Below are 21,475 nucleotides of genomic sequence, written 5' to 3'. Positions count from 1 at the left end.
CTCACTGGGACGCCAATTCTTACATAACTCTTTCTCAAATAGAAACGTTCCAAACGCCTTCTACTTGAAACATGGCCTCTGATTGGCTGGGTCGGAATGCCGTTAACGTAATTTGCAAAATCACATCTTGTAAAAAAAAAGGTATTAACAAAGTTGCAAACACAAAACTGAGTTAAATTTAAAAACAGAATTTCCAACAATGCCACATCCTTCGTATATAACACGTATAATAACACAGTTTATACGTTTTGTTCAATTGGTCCTTAGAGGGGTCTCTCTAATTGCCGGTCCATATATGTCTTCCCCACTACATAGAGCATAGCTCTCGTAGACAAACACTTAAGTTACAAACTCAGGTAATCAAGTCCTGCGGGGTAAAACAATATTTAAAACAAATAAAAAATACAATATTGTTATTTCTAAGAATGGAAAATAACTGAATATATTCTGTACGTTAAATGTCTAGGCATGTAACGGTTCAGTGGATTGGACAGATTTAAGTTGGGAGTGACTACAGTGTCTGACATCCCGCACCCGGCCTCGCAGCAGAGATCATGGAGCGAATGCCGGGTAGAGAGCGCTTCAGCGAGCTGCACGGCAACAATGTCGGTGTTCCGAAACTGTGCGACATCTTTGAGGAGACGTAGACTCCAGACGTGTGACGGTGGCCAATCACACGAATACAACTTGTGAGGGGAGTAAAGTGTGATGTGCAACATCTTTGAGGAGACGTGGACTCCAGACGTGTGACGGTGGCCGATCACACGAGTACATCTTGTGAGGGGAGTAAAGTGTGATGTGCAACATCTTTGAGGAGACGTGGACTCCAGACGTGTGACGGTGGCCAATCACACGAGTACAACTTGTGAGGGGAGTAGAGTGTGATGTGCAACATCTTTGAGGAGACGTGGACTCCAGACGTGTGACGGTGGCCAATCACACGAGTACATCTTGTGAGGGGAGTAAAGTGTGATGTGCAACATCTTTGAGGAGACGTGGACTCCAGACGTGTGACGGTGGCCAATCACACGAGTACAACTTGTGAGGGGAGTAAAGTGTGATGTGCAACATCTTTGAGGAGACGTGGACTCCAGACGTGTGACGGTGGCCAATCACACGAGTACAACTTGTGAGGGGAGTAAAGTGTGATGTGCAACATCTTTGAGGAGACGTGGACTCCAGACGTGTGACGGTGGCCAATCACACGAGTACATCTTGTGAGGGGAGTAAAGTGTGATGTGCAACATCTTTGAGGAGACGTGGACTCCAGACGTGTGACGGTGGCTAATCACACGAGTACAACTTGTGAGGGGAGTAAAGTGTGATGTGCAACATCTTTGAGTAGACGTGGACTCCAGCAGATGTGTGACGGTGGCCAATCGCACGAGTACAACTTGTGAGGGGAGTAAAGTGTGATGTGCAACATCTTTGAGGAGACGTGGACTCCAGACGTGTGACGGTGGCCAATCACACGAGTACAACTTGTGAGGGGAGTAAAGTGTGATGTGCAACATCTTTGAGGAGACGTGGACTCCAGACAAGTGACGGTGGCCAATCACACGAGTACATCTTGTGAGGGGAGTAAAGTGTGATGTGCAACATCTTTGAGTAGACGTGGACTCCAGCAGATGTGTGACGGTGGCCAATCGCACGAGTACAACTTGTGAGGGGAGTAAAGTGTGATGTGCAACATCTTTGAGTAGACGTGGACTCCAGACGTGTGACGGTGGCCAATCACACGAGTACAACTTGTGAGGGGAGTAAAGTGTGATGTGCGACATCTTTGAGGAGACGTAGACTCCAGACGTGTGACGGTGGCCAATCACACGAGTACATCTTGTGAGGGGAGTAAAGTGTGATGTGCAACATCTTTGAGGAGACGTGGACTCCAGACGTGTGACGGTGGCCAATCACACGAGTACAACTTGTGAGGGGAGTAGAGTGTGATGTGCAACATCTTTGAGGAGACGTGGACTCCAGACGTGTGACGGTGGCCAATCACACGAGTACATCTTGTGAGGGGAGTAAAGTGTGATGTGCAACATCTTTGAGTAGACGTGGACTCCAGCAGATGTGTGACGGTGGCCAATCGCACGAGTACAACTTGTGAGGGGAGTAAAGTGTGATGTGCAACATCTTTGAGGAGACGTGGACTCCAGCAGATGTGTGACGGTGGTCAATCACACGAGTACAACTTGTGAGGTGAGTAAAGTGTGATGTGCAACATTTTTGAGTTGACATAGCCTCCAGACATGTGACGGTGGCAGATCGCACATGTACAACTTGCGAGGGGAGTAAAGTGTGATGAGCGACATGTTTGAGAAGATGTAGCCTCCAGATGTAAAAGGTGTGAGGGTAGTGGAGTAGGCCTAGAGTGTGGTGCAGACTCGGAGACTCGGAGACTCGGTCTGTCCGCAGCCACGCTGTCGACCATGAGCGCGGGCATCGTGATCGGCTGGTCGACCACGGCGCTGCCCTACCTGGCCGAGGAGCTGGCCGAGCTGGAGGTGTCACAGGAGGAGGGCTCGTGGCTCAGCTCGCTGTCCGCGCTGGGCGCGTTCGCCGGCGCCGCGCCCGCCGGCCTGCTCGCCGACCGCTTCGGCCGCAAGAGGGTGCTGCTGGCCCTCGGGGCGCCCTTCATCGTCAGCTGGCTGATGCTCGTGGCGGCCCACCACAGCGTGAGCACCTGCCCCTTCTGCATCACCAGCACCGTCGAGGCCTGCCCTTTCCTCACCACCACCATCTGTGTCTGCCCTTTCTTGATCACCACCATCGAGGCCTGCCCTTTCCTCATCACCACCATCTGTGTCTGCCCTTTCTCGATCACCACCATCGGGGCCAGTCCTTTCTTCTTCACCACCATCTGTGTGTGCCCTTTCTTGATCACCACCATCGAGGCCAGTCCTTTCTTATTCACCACTATCGAGGCCAGTCCTTTCTTATTCACCACCAACATGGAGACCTGCCCTTTCCTTATCACCACCATCTGTGTCTGCCCTTTCTTGATCATCACCATCGAGACCTGCCCCTTCTTGATCACCACTATCGAGGCCAGTCCTTTCTTATTCGCCACCAACTTGGAGACCTGCCCTTTCCTTATCACCACCATCTGTGTCTGCCCTTTCTTGATCACCACCATCGAGACCTGCCCCTTCTTGATCACCACTATCGAGGCCAGTCCTTTCTTATTCACCACCATCGAGGCCTGCCCTTTTTTATTCACCACTACCGATGCCCCTTCTTAATCACTACCAATGTCAAATATCCTTTACTAATCACCATCCTTAATGCCTACCCTTTCTTAATCATTACGAACATTACCTATCCTTTCTTAATCACCTCCATCAATGCATATTCATTTTTAATCACCACCATCGATGCACCTTCTTAATTACTATCAATTTTAACTAAATCTCTGTCACTAACAATGTCAACTATCCTGCTTAATCACTAACATCCATGTCTATCCTTTTTTAATTGATACCGTTCTTGCCTATCCTTGACTAATCATCATAATCAATGCCTACCCTTTCATTATCATCGATGCCTGCCATTTATGAATTACCACCAATGTTACCTGTCCTTCCCTATGCACCAATACTGTTGCCTACACTTTCATAATCACCATTATACATGCCTACAATTTAATAACAATCGACATTGCCTACCATTTCATAATCACAACTTTCAATGCCTACCCTTCAAAATCAGTACCAATATAGCCTTATTTTAAATCACATAAGCGACATCTAACCTTTTTTTATTACCACAACCGATGTTTACCCTTTACTATTCACCATTATGCCTATAAATTATTAATTGCCACCATCGATGATTGCACTCACAACTCAACCAAAGAAAATTGATCATATCAGTACAATTTTAGTATGATTAGGTGCTTTCGGGGTTTATGATATATATGTAAAAGTTAATTTCTAGTTTCACACACAAATTTTGTTATCATAAAAGTACAGTTAAACCAGAGAAAGGAATTTTCAAAAATTTATTTTAACTTTGTTTAACTGCTGATAAATATCTTCATTTCTGATAATAGTTTACTAATTCTTACATTTCTTAGTCGCTACTTTAGTTCCGCTTAAACTCATCTATAAGTTACCTCTTTATAACTAACGAATAAATGACTAGGTACCTCACCACATGAGTCGAGTGTGTTATTGATAAGGAGATTTAGGAACCAGAAATATTTTACAGGGTATATTTTTAACAGTATTTCTTTAGTTTCAGAATACCTCTGTACCTATAGAACGGAGTGGGATCAGGGGTAATAGTAAATATTATGACTGGGAGGATATGGATGGTACTTGGGAGTACCCCCTGACCTTGCGAAAATGCTGTTGGCAGCTGCCGGTGGTCTATGCCGCTCGCTTCATCGCCGGCCTGGGCACGGGAGGCTCCTTCGTGCTGGCGCCCATCTACAACGAGGAGATCGCCGAGGTGCGCATCCGGGGCACGCTCGGCTCCTACGCCGAGGTGATGCTGTGCTTGGGCGTGCTCTACGTGTTCGTCATGGGCACGATCCTGCCCTTCGTGTGGTCGCAAGTGGCGTGCCTCTTGGTGGTGCTGTTGTTCCTGTGCGCCTTCGCTTGGTTGCCCGAGTCCCCCGTGTACCTCGTGAAGAAGGGTCTGGCCGACGAGGCGCAGCGGGCCCTGGCCTGGCTCAGGGGCGCCGACGACCCTCGCGACCCTGCCGTCCAGAAGGAGCTGCAGGCCATCGAGGGCTTCGTGCACGAGTCCCAGCAGGTCCGGGAGAAGCCGAAGACGTCGAGGAGGAGGCTGCCGGTGTCGTCCAACACCCTGAAGGTGACGGGCATCGTGTACGGCCTGATGATCCTCCAGCAGATGAGCGGGACCTCGGCGTTCATGTTCAACCTGGTGAGCGTGTTCCGGGACGCCGGCGTCGACATGTCGGCCCACGTCGCCTCCATCATCGTCGCCGCCGTGCAGCTGGCCGGCGGGGTGCTGGCGGCGCTCGTCGTCGACCGCCTGGCCCGGAGGCTCCTGCTCGTCGCGTCCATGTCCGTCATGGCGGTCTGCCTGGTCGCCATCGCCGTCTACACCCGCCTGCACCTGGGCGGCGCCGTCGACACGTCGCGCGCCAGCTGGCTGCCCTTGCTCGCGCTCTGCGTCTACGTGATCGCCTTCGAGCTGGGCATCGGCACCCTGCCGTGGCTCATGATGGCCGAGCTGGCGCCCAGCTCGTCGCACGGCTTCGTCTGCGGCTCGTCCGTCAGCGTCAACTGGCTGGTCATGTTCGCCGTGACCAAGACCTTCGGCGACATGGTGGCCGGCGCGGGGCTGGCCATGACGTACGGCGTGTACGCGGTGTTCATGGTCGTCGGCGCGGCGTTCGCGCACTGGTGCGTGCCTGAGACTAGCGGCAAGACGCGCGAGCAGATACAGCACGAGCTCAAGTACGGCAGAGCTGCATCGCCCTCGGACCTGGAGCGCGCGTCGTGATGTGGTTCCAGACCAGGGGCGCAACAACAGGGGGGGGGGGGGCAAGGGTATTTTGCTCCCCTTCTGAAACCCTGAAGTGGGGCCAAACGGGGGCAAAGAAAGTGCCCTGTAATCAATTTTTAGATAATAAAACTGCTTAATTAGCACCATTTTCCACCTTGAAATAAAAATTTTCCCCGGGGGAGGACCACCGGACCCCCTGCTTCAATAGGGGGGGATCTATCATTCTTTATAAATGTTATATTGCTCCCCCCTCTTTGGAAATTTAGTTGTTGCACCCCTGTTCCAGACACATGTTCCCCACGAGGGTGGGGCAGGGTGGACCCGAGCCTAGAGGGGGACATTGGCCCCACAAGGGTGGGTCTGGGTGGACCCCTGGATCCAGGGACCAGCACTGCTTATTTCTAAATGTCTAACTATTTAAATTTATTTACAAACTAGTAAAAAAAAATGAATATTTTTTTATCCAATGAAATTTTAGAAGATTTTACAAACACTTACAGCTAATTTTATTTTCCTGTAACTTTTTTCATTTTTTATCTTAGTGTGTGAAATAAATGTAAATACTTGCTGAGGTTATTATTTTAAAGTAAAATAAATTTTATAAATACAGCTTAGTTTTGGACTTACAAAATAGTAACCATAAAATTATACACTGTATTTTCAGGTTAAATAACATTAAAAAAAAGTGTAGTTAAAAAATAACAATGCAGTTATAATGTAGCACGTGACTGTAAAATTTGGGAAGGCCCGTAATCGTATGTGGGGACCATGTGTTACAGTGCAGAACACTTTTACGAAGTTGCCGCTTACCTCTATACATTATCTTTTTCTATTAAAGATCTTCTGCCTGGCATTTTTAATTTTCTTCCCTCCATTTCCTAGTTATACTGTCAAGAGACCAGAGAAAAAAATTCACGGATTAACATCGCGATGGGCTGGAAACTTCAAATACACGTACTTTTATGCTGCTTTTGCTATTGGTTCGCTGTTCACCTCAACTACTCTGGGCCAACGAGAAAACATCAACCGAGGAAGTAACGGATCACAGGCAAACCAGCTGTGACGACTCACGAGTCAGCAGACAATAAACCGGCGTTATTTGGCCGAGTCTACAGAAATCTGCGCAGTCTGTCCTGAAGGTCACCGATGCGGCGAATTTTTAGTCTCTAGTTTATATATATATGTATATTAATTAATACTTTTTTTTTAGAATTTTGAAAATTTATGATTAAAAGCGATATTTGGGACGCTAGTTCTTGATAAAGGAATTTTATTTACTAAGCCCTGCTAGAATAGGTACTTCAGAATTTGTAAAATTTTAGCTTCTTAAATACTTTTTTTTTAAAATTCGACTGACATATAATACGAGTATATTTTGAGAAAATTTTCATCGTCATTTTTTTAACTAACTTATAAAACAAATATATATATTTATTTATATATATGTGTGTGTTTTATAAGTTAGTTGTAAAAAAGTGATATGTATATATATACACACATACTGTAAAGAGTTTCTAGAATGCATAGCTGTTGTTGACACATTCGTAGTCAGATATCGCATTACTAAGTCGGAATCTGCACACATTAAAAATTATCAGAGACACTTTTCAAGCACTCGGTGCTCTTCAGTTTGCATTGGTTAGAGTCTTCGATTTGTGCTGATTTTGAGATGTACATACATAAGATCTATATGATGAAACTCATCCTTATTTGAGAATCTAGAAACTTATTAAATATATAATTGAAGGTGCAGTGCAAAGGGTGGCAAACTATGATGTGAATTTTTACATTTCAGGTTAATACTTTACACAAATAAACACTATAAATCATGCGTGACGGTAACCGCGTAGCATTTATCAGTAAAATTGGTGAAGAATGGCTATGATGTTTTCTGTCCTCGCAAAGATATAAAGTTTTCACAAATCAATACTTTAAACAATTGTAGCCGGTCACATTTTTTTTTCTTATGAGTCTCTACCTAGCAGGATCTGTGGCAGTAAACTATAAAAGAATACCCGAATAAACATGTCCGGATTTTATGGATAAGAACTCTGACATAGAAAACAGACCACTCAATAATGAACGAGAGTAGGAGAGTAAAATATGGCTTAATGCTGTCACAATTCAATTTTTTTTAAACTTTATGTACTCCAATATGTTGAACAACAACTGTTTTCATCACTGGAATAAAATTATTTATTTATTTAATTTCCATCTTAAAAAATTAGGGCCCCTTCCTTTTCCCGTAAATGGCTTCTAGATACTACATTCTCGGTGTCACTTACGATAATGGATTTTTTTTGACGTGACAACGTCTAATAAATCGATGAACGCCAGCTGCACGCATGAAAAAGTGTCCCATAACGCACATTGTCCCGTTACGCTGTGTCCCGTTACGCTCATTGTACGCTTGCGCCGCATCTATCTCTCTTCCACTCGATTGGAACAACCATCGATTTGACTTTTCCGAGGCACATTAAACTTGAAACACTCCCATTCGTTCCTACATTTCCTATCATCGTCCTATCCTTAACAGAATAACACAGATTGGAAGAAGTTTAATAGCAAACATGTATAAAAGTTATATTTAAATAATGTGTTCGTTAAAGTAATAAACATATTTGAATTAATGAGTGCAAATTAAAGTAAATTTATCTATTATATTGTAGATTTCATTTCACTCCTGCTTTGTATCCATACGAAATAGTGATAATTCAATGAAAATTATTCAATTTTATTCATAAAAGTATGCAATCATTTCATCAATGTTTTGTTATGACGTTGTCACGTTAAACTATCGTCCGTAAACCGACTTTACAGACAACCAATTTTTTTTTTGCAGACTGGTTTCCAAAGGAGTCTTTCGTACAAGTATAAAAACTTTTTTTTCCTGTGTGCGGAAGACGTGAGGATCGCGCTGGAAGCTCGGTGATCGGTGCTCGGTGATCGGTGCTCGCTGCTCGGTGCTCGTCCTTGGGCCCCATACGCACCGCTGCTCACCCTCCCCGCCCCCCTTGCTCATGAACGTCGCCGCTTGCCGCCGCCTCCGCAAGACGGGAAGACTTCGTTTCACAGACGAGAGAGCCACAACCGAAGTTCCCCGAAGTTTCACGCTCGCTTTGTTTTTCCGTTCTATCCTATTGTATAAACCGGTGTGGCATTAAATTTTGTGGTCGATTAGGATAGGTTAGCTATATCATAAATACTTTCAAACATTGTGGATGGTTGGTTGTATTAGGTAAGTATAGCTACATTAATAATACTGTAAAATCATTGCATGGTTGCTTAGGAAGTAACTTTTTAATATTTAGCTATCCAGGGCTAGGAAACCGTTTACATGATTTCACAGTATCTTTAATGTAGGTATCCTAACCAAATAAACTGTCTACAATGTTTTAAAGTATTTTTAATGTAGCTAATCTAACCTTTTACAATGAACAAAAAAACCCGAAGATGCACGATCTGGCGTTTGGCCCTCTCGTCTGCGAAAAGAAGGCTTCTCCTGACCACGGGGGGAAGGGTTAACGATCCACTGACCCCCGATCATCGCCCGACCTCGTCCGAAGACAGCCGACCTCTCGCTCGTGCAACTTCGCCGTCGGGATCAGAACAAAAACAAATACGCCACGAGCCGACGTCTCACTCAATTGTTTCACAGTCCTCGAGTGAGTAATAATTAGAGACCGGAAAAATTCGCGAGTTCACATCACGATAGTCTAAAATACAAATAGTTATACCTCAGTGCAGCCTCTGATATTGGCTCACAACTCACCTGGATGACTCTGGGCCAATGAGAAACACCCAACCAAAGCTGTATCGAATCACAGGCTGCTACGTTGGGACGTCTCACAAGACAGCAGCCAATGAGTGGGTCACATTTGACCGAGTGTACGTAGAACTATGGAGTTCATCCTGCAGGTCATTGAACCCGCGAATTTTTCCGGTTCCTAAATAATGCATAAAATCTTAACAATATATATATTTTTTTACGTATTTTTGAAGTTCGGCCACTAAATTAGTCTGCAAGTTTAACCATGTTAAACATAAAAATTAAATATTGACATTAACGGCATATACGTCCTTAAGAAAAGTCTTGATATATTAATTTATGCCAGTTTGTCAAGCACCAAAACACTCTTTGCAACTGAACACAAAACTTTTTTAAATTTATTAAACTTATTTTATTATGCAGATGAATAAATGAACATTTTTTAAGAAACCAAATTATATTTTACGTATGTACAGTTATCGAGAGTTGCTTATCAATATAATAAAGATATTATTTTTAAAGTGGTAATTATTTGAGCAATGTGATGTATCGACAAATTCTTGCAAACAGATTTCAATTTCAACTTCAGCTAAAATTGTACGTTACTCTACTCCGAAACATCCATCTTATCGAAGCGTGAACCCGAGCTATTGGGTTGCAAGAGTTTGAGGCTCGAATGAGATTGATATAAAAGGATAAATAAAATTTTTAAGTTGTCATATTCCCCATTCAGCTACGTCTAAGTTGGAGCATTTCCTAGTAAATGTACGTGCTAAATTTTTATTCGGTAAAAAGCACACCCGGATTGTGATACAATCAAATTTCTTAGCAGATATCTTAAAAAATTGACAAAATTACACCAACCTCCTCAAATTAGAATACTGATTCTCGTCATATAAAGAAATATGTCACATATTAAGATACCGTTAAAGTTACTTTGAAGCAATCATTATATGAAAATGAGTCGCGTGGCAGTGAATACGAATGCCCCTAAGAAAGCGACCAAGTAAATACTGTGGTGGGCTGCAGGTTGCATCTGAAGAATCCTTAGGCGAAGAAGCGCACACATATCTATTGAGGTTCAACTCAAGGTTGAATGATACGACTTGATTCTATAAACGTAATGGTCGTTGCTTCTTGGGAGATAAGAGCTTTGATTTTTGATTTTAAAACATCATTGGCATTGATGACGAAATTATTTAACCGGCATCTGGTTTATACCAAACACCTTTTCTTCGTGTGCCGCATGTTTTTTTTCTGATGCTGCCTTAAAAACAGTAGGTAATAACTTTGACTTGAGATTATGAATGTGAGTTTGAAAAGAAATCATCCTCTGACGAACCGAAGTAAAAGAACATCTCGTTAAAAATTTTCCATAGTTAAACACTGCTTCCTAATCTTCACAAAATCAAGGAAATGGATTATTGCAAAAAAAAAAAAAAACAACTAATTACAACACAGAAAGAATTTTGTAAAACGAAATCATACAAACGACATTGTCGGTCAATTAAGGCTGTTGATGGCATCACACTCTGCTGTACATGCCGATAATATATGCCGATAATATATTCCATTTTAGAAGAACACGTGAAGGTGAATTTGTCTGATAATGAAAGTCAGATAAGTCCAACACGAAGTCAGGTGTGGCGTCGGGCAGGGTGACGTTCCTTGGTGACTGGTGACCGGCATAGTGACAGCAGGTTGACGATCCTTGGTGACTGGTGACCGGCAGAGTGACAGCAGGGTGAAGTGGTCGGGTGTGAGAGCTTCGTTCCGCCTGTCCGAAGAATTTGACGACTGCAGGCCAAACCTGGTCTTTATATACTCCTTGGGCTGGTTGCCCAGGGAGTATGGTTGTTCTCTACTCACCAGGTCTGTGTGAACTATGGATGCCTGGGCCCCAGCATCAACAGTAAAAAGACACTGCCTGCCATAGAAACATACTTTCAGTAGAAGACTCTCGTTTCCTCGCTTCCCAAAGAGCTGACATGTGCCCTTCAAACCATCTACTGCTGGTTTCCCCATTGTTCCTCTTGCTGTGGGGATTTATTGCATGTCGAGCATTCCCACAGAACATGCCCTGGTTGTTGGCAGACGAAGCAAAGTTTGGTGACCACTTACCCTCCAGAAATGGGAGCCTTGGTTACCATACAGAGCCCTGATATCCCCTTCGCCTGTGGTGGCATTAGTATTGGTTGGTGTTCCTGGATGCATTGCACACCGATTCTATCTCCAGCGCATGAACCAAGACAAAACATATATTTTTTGTGGGGAGATAAACATAAGGTTAGCTCTACTTCTGGATCCCTGAGTCCATATATAATTGAAATATTAGCTAGCTGCTTTCGTAATTCTGCAAGAGCCTTTGGGTAGGCGAAGTGCGCAAGCCTTTCGATGTCAACCTCAAATTCCTGAAGTGTGTTTGAGGATCACTGTTGGCATGTCCTCAAAGCAGTTCTCAACACCTCGCCCGTGTATCGGTCGCCATACCTCGGCTCATCAGGGTCCTTCTGGTTCAGAACTGATATATGGTCTGCAGCAGTTCGAGTAGAAATCTCTGTAGGGCCAAGACGAGTGCTTTAGCTTTCTCTTCCTCGCTCCAACATTCACTCCTGCAGTTGCCTCAAAATGTCACCTGTATAATGCCCACCAATATTGCTCATAAAAGTCTGTTAAATGGCTCTTGGAAGTGCCCTCTTACATCCAATATTTTTTTTCTTACATTTATTCTTGAGCAGCCACTAGTTCACTCCAAATATCTTGTACAGTTAATACCTCGTTTCGCATATCTTCTTATGACTTCCTCATTTCATGAATTTCACTCTTCATGGCATGCTTCACCTCTTCTGGGCTATTCCTTATTTCATTCTTCATTTACTCTTGGCCATTTTCCATATACCTAACTCTCTATCTTTTCATGGCTCAGTAACTTAATTTAATTTTTTATTTTATTCTTCATCTCAGTCAAAAAAAAACCATTACATTCCTTTGTTCGTCGACAGCCATCTTCCTCGTCCACATAACTAGCAATCAATTTACTACTTATGTCCCATTAACTAAACTCAAATTAATCTATGACCTACACCTAAACCAGTACTCAAATATAACTTATTACCAAAACCTAAGCTTCCACTGGAAACTAAAATTTTGTTACACTCAAACTAACTCTAAAACTATTACTGTCCAAACCAACTGCAATTCCAAAGAATTAATTTACTCTCGAATTGCCAAGTTTGCTAAGGTGATTTTGTTTATTTTATTCATTTATGTTTATTTAAAAAATTAGTCCTAAATGTGTTAATAATAGCTAGCACAACTTCTGACACCAAATGTAATGAGTAGGAAAACAGGTTCGAAAGTATAGACCAATTAACTAGTTGCAATTTTTAATTATTAACTAATAACATTATTAATTAAATTAAAACCATTTATTTGTCTGTTCAAAATGGAGCTCGGGTCGACAGTGGTTCACTCTACTGTTCGTCTCTCCCCCCGCACGTCTTTCCCAACACACTGCCTCGCTCTACTACTCACTAGTTCACGCCACGACGCAGTCAACGATGCACCAACCTTCACACACGAAACCTACTTGTCGCCCGGTTACCACCCGCCAAGGGATCACTCACCCTGTTCACTTCACTTCTCTCGCTTACATACAGCTCAGCCTCGCTCTGGAAAGGTCGCATAGCAATCCGAAGTGCCACGTCATCAGAACCCCCCCCTCCCCCCCGGACTTAACATTCGAAGTTCCAAGAACAATGACATCCTGGTTACGTCATTTCACCCAGAAGAGGGTCTGGGAAAACGTGCCGAAATCGATAACCGAGATAACCGAGTCTGATAACCGAGCCGGTAGGAGACGGGTGGACGTCACCTGCATCGTTCCCCCCCCCCCCCCTCTTTACACGCAGCCTGTCACGTGAGACCGCCTGGCCGGCCTCATCACTAGCCGCATCGTAACAGAACGTTATTTCATTCGAACTCTCGTTCACGGTCTAAACTTACGCTTATTTTTGTGTGTCTGTATATTGCAGAATGTGTGTTGATTTATGTTCCGGGATGAATATGAATTGTGAATTGTAGAGATGAAAATGGTTGAGGTGAGGGTTATTCTAAGTGGTACTCTTATGTGATATTATTTAATGGGTTTTTGAAGCATTATAATGGTGTCAGAGGTATACATCATATATACATATGTTAACTATTGTTTTTTTTTGCAGCGGGAACACTCAGTTTCAGACAAAGGGCTCAGAATGTCCGCACCAGCATGTGCGACTATCTGCAGAACATTAGTGTGCGGCGGGAAGTCGCCAACAAGGCGTCCGGCCTCAGACTCCCGGTTGGTGACTTCCCGCCACACGCTGGTGTTCTGCAGGTAGCTGCACTTTCTGGCGTGGCACCATACCGACCTCTGCCGAGTGGCCTAAAAGACTCTAGCCTGAACTACCAGAGTGTATACCATTTGTCCGAGTGTCCACTTCTCCGAATGACTACTTGTCCGTGCAACAGCCTTCCACGTCCGTCCGTTACCCTTTAGTCCGTCATCGGTTCATCTGTCAGCGACCTGGAGATTCGCAACACTCTGTTCGTCCATAATATTTTTTCCCCCCATTTCAATGCTGACAAATGTAAAAAAAAAAAAAAACTGAAAATTTGGTGAAATCTTTATTTATGTAATTATATTAGTTAATCAATTATGTAATCTAAGCATTTATAACTTATTAAAAACAATGTTGTTTTTCACTCTTGTATTTATTTCCACATTTCCAGAGTTACTATGTATAACTAACACACTTCTGTGCCTGGGACCATTTTTGTTTGAAAAAAAAAATTTTGGAAATGTGTTCAAATATAAGTTAAAAATAATTTTGGAAACAGCTAAACAGTTTAAATAAACTCTAATACTTCCTAATAAAATAAGTTTTTGACACCCAAAAACCAAGCTGTCATTTGTGGGTTATAATTTCAATTCGTCCAGTCCATAAAAAGTACGAAGTTACCAAAATTTTGACGCACGGACGGATGAGATGTTTCTGGCCTTCTCAATGACGCGACAGACGGACGCATGGCGGACGGACGGCCTCTGCAAGAGGCCACCAAAGGTGCTCCATCCAGCTCGCACATCACAAGGCGGGGGCGTCGCATTAGAAGCAATACTTCTTTTTACACGCTTTATATTAGCTTCACCTGTATGTTTGTTTGTTGGTATGTTTGTAACCGACTCCTTCGGGTGCGATATTGACCCACTTTAAAGGGCCAGATTGCATTCAAACTTTGTAGATTTATCGAGGACCGATGACAATACACTAATTTGATATGATTATTACAACATTCAATTTGCAAAATAAGATGTTTGTCTATTTATACAATTTATTTTACACCCTCAGCTATTCTGAAGTCGCGGTAACAAAATGAATGAAATAAATACTCAGTATTCAATATTAATACAAACATGTGTACAAAATTAATTATTTAATTCATTTAAATAATCGAGGATTTTAATTAATAATTAATAATCAAAATCAATAAACCTGCTGAATGTTTATTCCTTTTTATTAGTTTCAATATTTTATAAATACGTAATATTATATATATTTTTAAATTTATAAAGCAAATTAATTATACCACCGGGAACATATCCTCGCTTGTATAAATATAAGTGATTAAGTTTAGTAACACAATTTCATTCATTAATACTCACAATAAATAAATATTTTTAGTGGTATGGACCAGTCTTCAATATCAACGACTAAAGTATAAGATTTAAAAGCACATAAATAATTTGTATTTTTATGTAGCCTTTTTTTTTTCATCCTGTGAAAATTTCGTTGCATAGTGCGCGTGCAAAATAAATATTTTTTTTTTCCATAACACGGGTAAACAAGTATTTCTTAAAAAAAAAAAAAAACTAATGGGGACTGTCGACAGAAGTGAAAAAGTTAAAATTTTGTTTTTAAATGTGTAATATGACATTTTTACTTCAAATGTACGCAAGAAAAATATTTTGGCATTATATCACTAGCATGTCAGTGACGCGAACCCATAAGTTTTGCCCCTACCAATAATGACTTTAAAACTAGAAGAAATGAAGTTTTTTCATTGAAAGAATAAATGAAAAATTAACTTAAATGTACAAATAATCAACATTATTTCTAATAAATCAGTAACCTGACATTTGAAGGGATTCACATAGTAAATAAATAAACAAAATAAAAAAAAAATAACCTCAACTTAACTACCTACTGGAAATGAAGATAAAATTAAAAACTTGTATCTTTAAAATAAGAATAAATTAACTTTGATCCTTGAAATATTAAAAAAAAAAAAATTAACACGTCACGTGACCATGTCGATGACGACTTGCATGAATTTACTCCCTATCCAAAACTTCCTATAGGAGTTTTCACTTCAAAAATGGCGTGTGAGACCGGAGCCTTAAGATGCACTTTTCAAGGGTCGTTCAGTTGGAAGTGTTCTTCAAGGAGGTACTCGAAAACGGTGACACACCACAACGCCGAAATACCACAACGCCGAAATACCACAACGCCGAAATTCCAAATTGACCACAACGCCGACAGCTAGAAAACTGCTGTGTACCACAAAGCCGAAATACACTAACGCCGAAAAATGTCATTGCAGGACTGCCACAAAGGTTAGGTTAGGTTAGACTAGGTTAAGTTAGACTAGGTTAGACTAGGTTAGGTTATACTTGGTTAGGTTAGACTAGGTTAGGTTAGGATAGGTTATATTACGCTAGGTTAGGTTAGGTTAGGTAAGGTTAGGTTTGATTGTGGTATTTCGGCGTTAAGGTACATTTAAGAAACACACACAAATTCATTCAGTTGTTATTTCGGCGTTGTGGTACACAGCAGTTTTCTAGCTGTCGGCATTGTGGCCAAATTTGACATTCGGCGTTATGGTATTTCGGCGTTGTGGTAACGACCCCTCGAAAACAGCGCACGTACTTCTCGTTGGTGTTCGTTCCGCGCCGCGGTGCAGCGCGGCGGGGGGAAGGAAGGACGGATGTTTTCCGGCCCGGTAGTAGCGCGCTGGCACTTTCACCTCGGTCGGAGCTGGGAGGACGAGTTGCGGCCTTCCCAGTCCTCCGGCAACAGCTGACTGCGCGGGGAGACGTCCTGCGCATGCGCGGAAGGTTTCCTTTTTTCCCCCCCTCTCTCCCACAAGCTCTTCGAAAAAACCGTTTCTGCCTCATCCTCGCTGGCAGGATTCCTCCAGTCGTGTCTCGTGTGTTCGGGCGACCGTTGGAACCTTCGTTGCGTCGCTTAGAAAAAACAGTGCACATCCCGTGGATTAATTACGTCATCGGCCGCAAAGGAAAAGAAAAAAAAAACAAATATATATAAATACTAAGTGCGCTTTTTTTTGTTCTTCCCCCGGGTGCTTGCATTGGAAGTTTTGTGCGTTTGGTTCGTCGAAGGAAAAGAAGAGAAAAAAAAAAGTGTCGAGCGCTGTGTTATTTGTTTACGTTCGGATTTCGTTTCGCCAGTCTCCACTCTATCGTCGGCGATGACGTCACAGACATGAGAAGGAGACGCAAACGCCACTGAACAGCTCGCAGGTGAGTTAAACAAACGTCTCTAGCTTCGCTATCGTTATCGACTAGGGTTTTTGAAGTCCCGGGTTTGTGTCTGCAATGCTCGTTACGTAAATGTGTTTTTTTTTTTCTTCGAATGTTTGAAAATTACGCACTTTGGATTCAAGCAGGAAATGCATCGCCTCCGCGTGTTTACGTGACGTGTAGCCAATAAAATGTCCCGAAAATTCAAATCGTTCGTACGTTAAAGTTTTGGCAAACTCATACTTTCGACGGTCGGATGAAATTAAGTGTGGTTGTTAGCGCCAGTAACAACATTCAACAGAATACAAGTCTGTAGAATTGGGTTTTAACAGAATAGGGGACTGTAGATTTGGGTTTCAACCGAATACATGTATTTTGAATTTTTTTTTTCATTAAACTATTTTGCACAATAACATCACTCACGAGTCACGACTGTTACAACCCGTGTCCAAACAGCGCGATCATTGGACTGCAATTCTCTAAGCACTTGCTGATACAATACGCACGAGAACAAGACATAAATAAAAAAAAGCGAATCTTACAGTACTCGCCAGTGATGTACAAACATTTAACCTCTGTAACGAGCAAACTCACGTGTTGTCGTGTTGTGCATGTTTAAAATAAACTTATAATACGAAACTCAGACACGAAATATAACGCAGAATTCTGTAAAATAACGCCAAGCGTGATCAATAAACTGATAAATAAAACGGTCACTTTTCAATTACCAATATTTTTGGACGCGAATCTTACACATACTTTCTGCACCCGCCGCTAGAATTCGCTGCCTGAATTGCTTGTCACCATCAAACGCTGATAGTAACTAGCAGCACGAAACAACAGGAAATTGTTAACTATTAGAAACGGCTTCAATAAAACCCCATCTCTGGATCTGATTTTCGACAAGGAATTTTATTAAAATATTGCCCATCTTGTTACAGTTCACTAAGCAGTTAATACTATAAAGTTTCCGCACACGTTATAAGTTAAACTTGTATGCCATTACTAAAATATTGGTCTGAAACATTTTAAACATATATTATAACACTAAGTATATGTTTGTATATTTGTTTTTGCTGAACGACTAAAATCAGTCCGGAAATACCTCCTAAAAACAAACATAACATTATTGATCTGAAACGGTATTGTTATACTATTATAAAGTTATTAAAAAAACGAAGTATTTTTTTTTTCCAGTGACGAGATTTGAACCACGACTCTGGAGGTTACCAAACGCGCGCTGTGATACTTAAACTCTTGTTTTTTAAAGGAGAATATTTATTGATATCGTTGTTATGCTTGTTTTCTTAGGTACATATTTTAACACTTGTGATTACTTTTTGCCATAAAAATTTTAGTTTACCAAATATATTCCAGAGTAGTTTACCTATCATAAAGTTTAATTTGGCACACCAATATGTATGGTAGATATGGTAGATTCCCTGATGTTTACGAAAGTCACTATATACGTGTTTATTTTGCTACACGTGGGTCCGCCATCTTTGTGACACATATCCGTTCATAGAATTCTGTTCCATTTTCATGAAATTACTCCTACTAACTGCCATATACCGAGAGCTAAAATGTTTACACATTAAAAGAGGCAGATCGGAGAGAAAGAAAACTATGGGATGTTGGTTGCACTGATTTAGGAAATATTTTTTAAGTCCTTTTGTCAATCGCTAGGCTACGTGCATGGACCTGACGGACAGAAGTGACATAATATTTTAATTCAGGCTTTAGTATGACTCATGCTGCACATTTCAAGAGGAAACCAAAGAAACGTAGTTTTCCCTTGGAAAATGAAACAAGAAATTTATGTAAATCGTTAAAAAACTCAACTTTCCGTACATTCGTGTCTGGTAAACAACGGAGCTTTTAGGTTGCTGTGTATAAAAAAAAATACTTATTTAGGACTGCATAAAATTTGGAACTGAATGCTATTACATAAAAAAATTATTCTAGAGCCACTGCTTGAAAGAAAATTCCCTTGTTTTCAAGCGATACTGTAAAGACCATTACATGTTAAAGATTTGATAAGTTTTCTGTTGTTTTTTTTAATTAAATGAAACTTGGAAAAATAACGAGATATTAGCGAAGAAAAAGAATCGCTTGCTGAACATTTGATATAAAATATTTCAAAGATAAAATACAAAAATAAAGACAGTGATATCACGAAAAGAAAAAAATTAAAACCATTATACGTGTGAATACCCTTCAGTAAACCACAGAATCAACAACAGACTCAACAAAATTAATTACAAAATTTTAAGAAGGGAGGGTTGAAATACCGAAAAAAAAAAAATCATGGTTTCAACAGATTTCAAGCCATTTATTTGACTTTGTCATCAGCATAGTATTAAATGAAGTAAAAAAGTTTGAAGTTAAACGACTTACTGCTACAAATTATTTCCCCTATGAAGGCATTGGCGTTTAGTATTTTTTTTTGAGGGGGGGGGGGGGGAGAAGTCAACAAGTGTAACGATACTGCTAATAAACATTATGTATTTTATAAATCTCTTAAGGGGCTTGCCTAGTCAGGGATGTATTTGTTTTAGTGATGCGGGATGATAAGGTCGACGCTCGCTTGTCCTTCTTGTGCGGTATCGCCTCTAAGCGCAAGGCTGTGGACTGTCGCGCAGTTTTCTCGTCATGTATGTGCTACCTGTAAGACGTGAGGGAAATTATGACATAATTGGGCGGGCAAATGAAGATAAAGGTATAATGCAAGTCCCTAGAGTTCTTTCACCAATCTATACCGGGTTTTTAGTGCCTAAAAATTACTCTGAAAACACGCATTTTAAGCCATATTTATAGAGACCGGAAAAATTCGCGATTTCAATGACCTTTAGGATAGACTCCATGATCCTCTATGCATGCGGGAAAATGACATCTGCTGATTGGCTACTGACTCGTGATATCTGTTAACTGGGACGCTAGTGATTCGATACTTCTTTTGTTAAAGGTTTTTCATTGGCCGAGTGTCATTCAGATAAACTGTTGCCCGATAACTGATGCTGTAAAAAGGCAAACGTTTTTGGATTCTAGCCTATCGCGAAAGGAAACCGCGAATTTTTTCGGTCTCTACATATTTACCTTTCGAAAATTCTGTTTTAAAACGAGATCAGCAAACAGAACTAATCATTCACCCTCAGAGTATTCTTAATTGGTATTCGTCAACAGACACCACTTAGATGTCTCGAGTTGTTTTCCAATCGCGTCGATTTTTCCGAAGTTAATGCGAACCGTATATACGCGCGGGTAGTCCACAATGAAGTACAATTTTCAATATTATGTTCCTTTCTCTCTGTCCCTTTAACGGTCTTGCGTTTCATCTTGCGTCATTCTACTTAAACGTAAAGAAACTCAATAACCCTTTACTATGCAAATGTAGTGTGTACAGTAAATTATAGACTACTAAAATGGGATTTTTTAAAAATGTAATTTTACTGTTTTTAGCTGTTGGATAAGTGACGTCTTACTGCGCGTGCAGTTTATCTTCGTGTGATGCCTGGAACAGCTAGAGTGTTTCACGAACGAGAGGTGGTTTTCTCTCATTAGCCGCTTGTTGTGTGCTTACAAGCTCAGCCCACAGGGGCGCTAGCTGCGCAGTGGATATTTGTCGAGTCCGTCACCAAACGGCTTAAGGGGGTGCCTTCTCTTTGAGGTCATAACTTTATATTAGTATTAATCACTGATCAACTTTTAGACTTCTTTAATTAATTAACTTTCACGCATTGAAAAAAAAAATCATATACAGCGCATACTTTTTTGCAGAATTAGCTGCCAAAGTTACGTTTTAACGTTTTGAGGGTTTTACAAAAAAGGGGAATTTAATTTATTGCAGAACTGAAACTCTTTAGGTTTAACTGCAATGCCACTGGCTACTTCATGATATGGTTTGAATTTCTATCACAAAAACAGATTTCATTATTCTTGGCTGTCAAAATCGTAACAAATTTGAGAATTTTGAAATGCCAGGTAAAATTAATTAATATTTTCTGAAAGAATTTCAAACCATTTCTTGAAGTAGCCAAATACAATGCAATTGAACCTACAAAGTTTCAGTTCTGTAATAAATTAAATTCTCCTTATTTCTACAATCCAAAAACATTAAAAATGTAACTGTGGCAGCTAATTATGTAAAAGTTTGAGCTGTATATATTGTTTTCATTTCGTGAACGTTAAACAATTGAAAAAGTCTACAAGTTTATCTGTAATTACTGTAAATATAAAATCTTAAACTGAAATGGGAGGCACCCCCTTAAGCCTAAACGACATTATTGGAACCACGCAAAAAGCATGTTTTAGCTCAGTTACACGCGCACAGCTTAAACCCACATCCGCACGCAACATTGCAGTTTGTAAATTTAATTTCGCCGTTTCGTTTTTAACGACTAGGTACAAAGCACTGCCTCGCGAATACATAGGCTATCATAACACAAATAAGTTTTGAAATTTTGAAATTCACTATTGCACGTATTTAAACACTGGTTAGCATGGGCGTCTCTGGCACATAAAGTTTGGGTGGGGAAGGGGGGACATAAAATAAATTAATTTTTTTAAATGATAGTACCTCCGTCGTGTTAAGTATAATATGACTGTTTATTTTCAAAATATGCTTTCTATGTAATTTTTATTTCACA

The 21,475-nt window shown here is 41.2% G+C and overlaps 1 protein-coding gene across 2 annotated transcripts in view; it reads left to right on the top strand.

Moving 5' to 3' along the window:
- Window positions 1-6,356, top strand: part of LOC134539082 (facilitated trehalose transporter Tret1-like) — a 39,668-nt gene extending 33,312 nt beyond the window's left edge. For both annotated transcript variants that reach the window (XM_063380813.1, XM_063380812.1), the window contains exons 4-5: window positions 2,419-2,678; window positions 4,363-6,356. In XM_063380813.1, the coding sequence (XP_063236883.1) occupies window positions 2,419-2,678; window positions 4,363-5,478 (1,376 nt within the window). In that variant the 3' untranslated portion in view covers window positions 5,479-6,356. The remainder of the gene's footprint in view (window positions 1-2,418; window positions 2,679-4,362) is intronic.
- The last annotated feature ends 15,119 nt before the right edge of the window (window positions 6,357-21,475 follow it).

The sequence above is a fragment of the Bacillus rossius genome, chromosome 14 (assembly GCF_032445375.1).
Source record: "Bacillus rossius redtenbacheri isolate Brsri chromosome 14, Brsri_v3, whole genome shotgun sequence".
NCBI classification, from domain to species: Eukaryota; Metazoa; Arthropoda; class Insecta; order Phasmatodea; family Bacillidae; genus Bacillus; species Bacillus rossius.
Note: the sequence above shows the minus strand (reverse complement) of the source record. Positions and strands in the feature narration are given on the sequence as shown.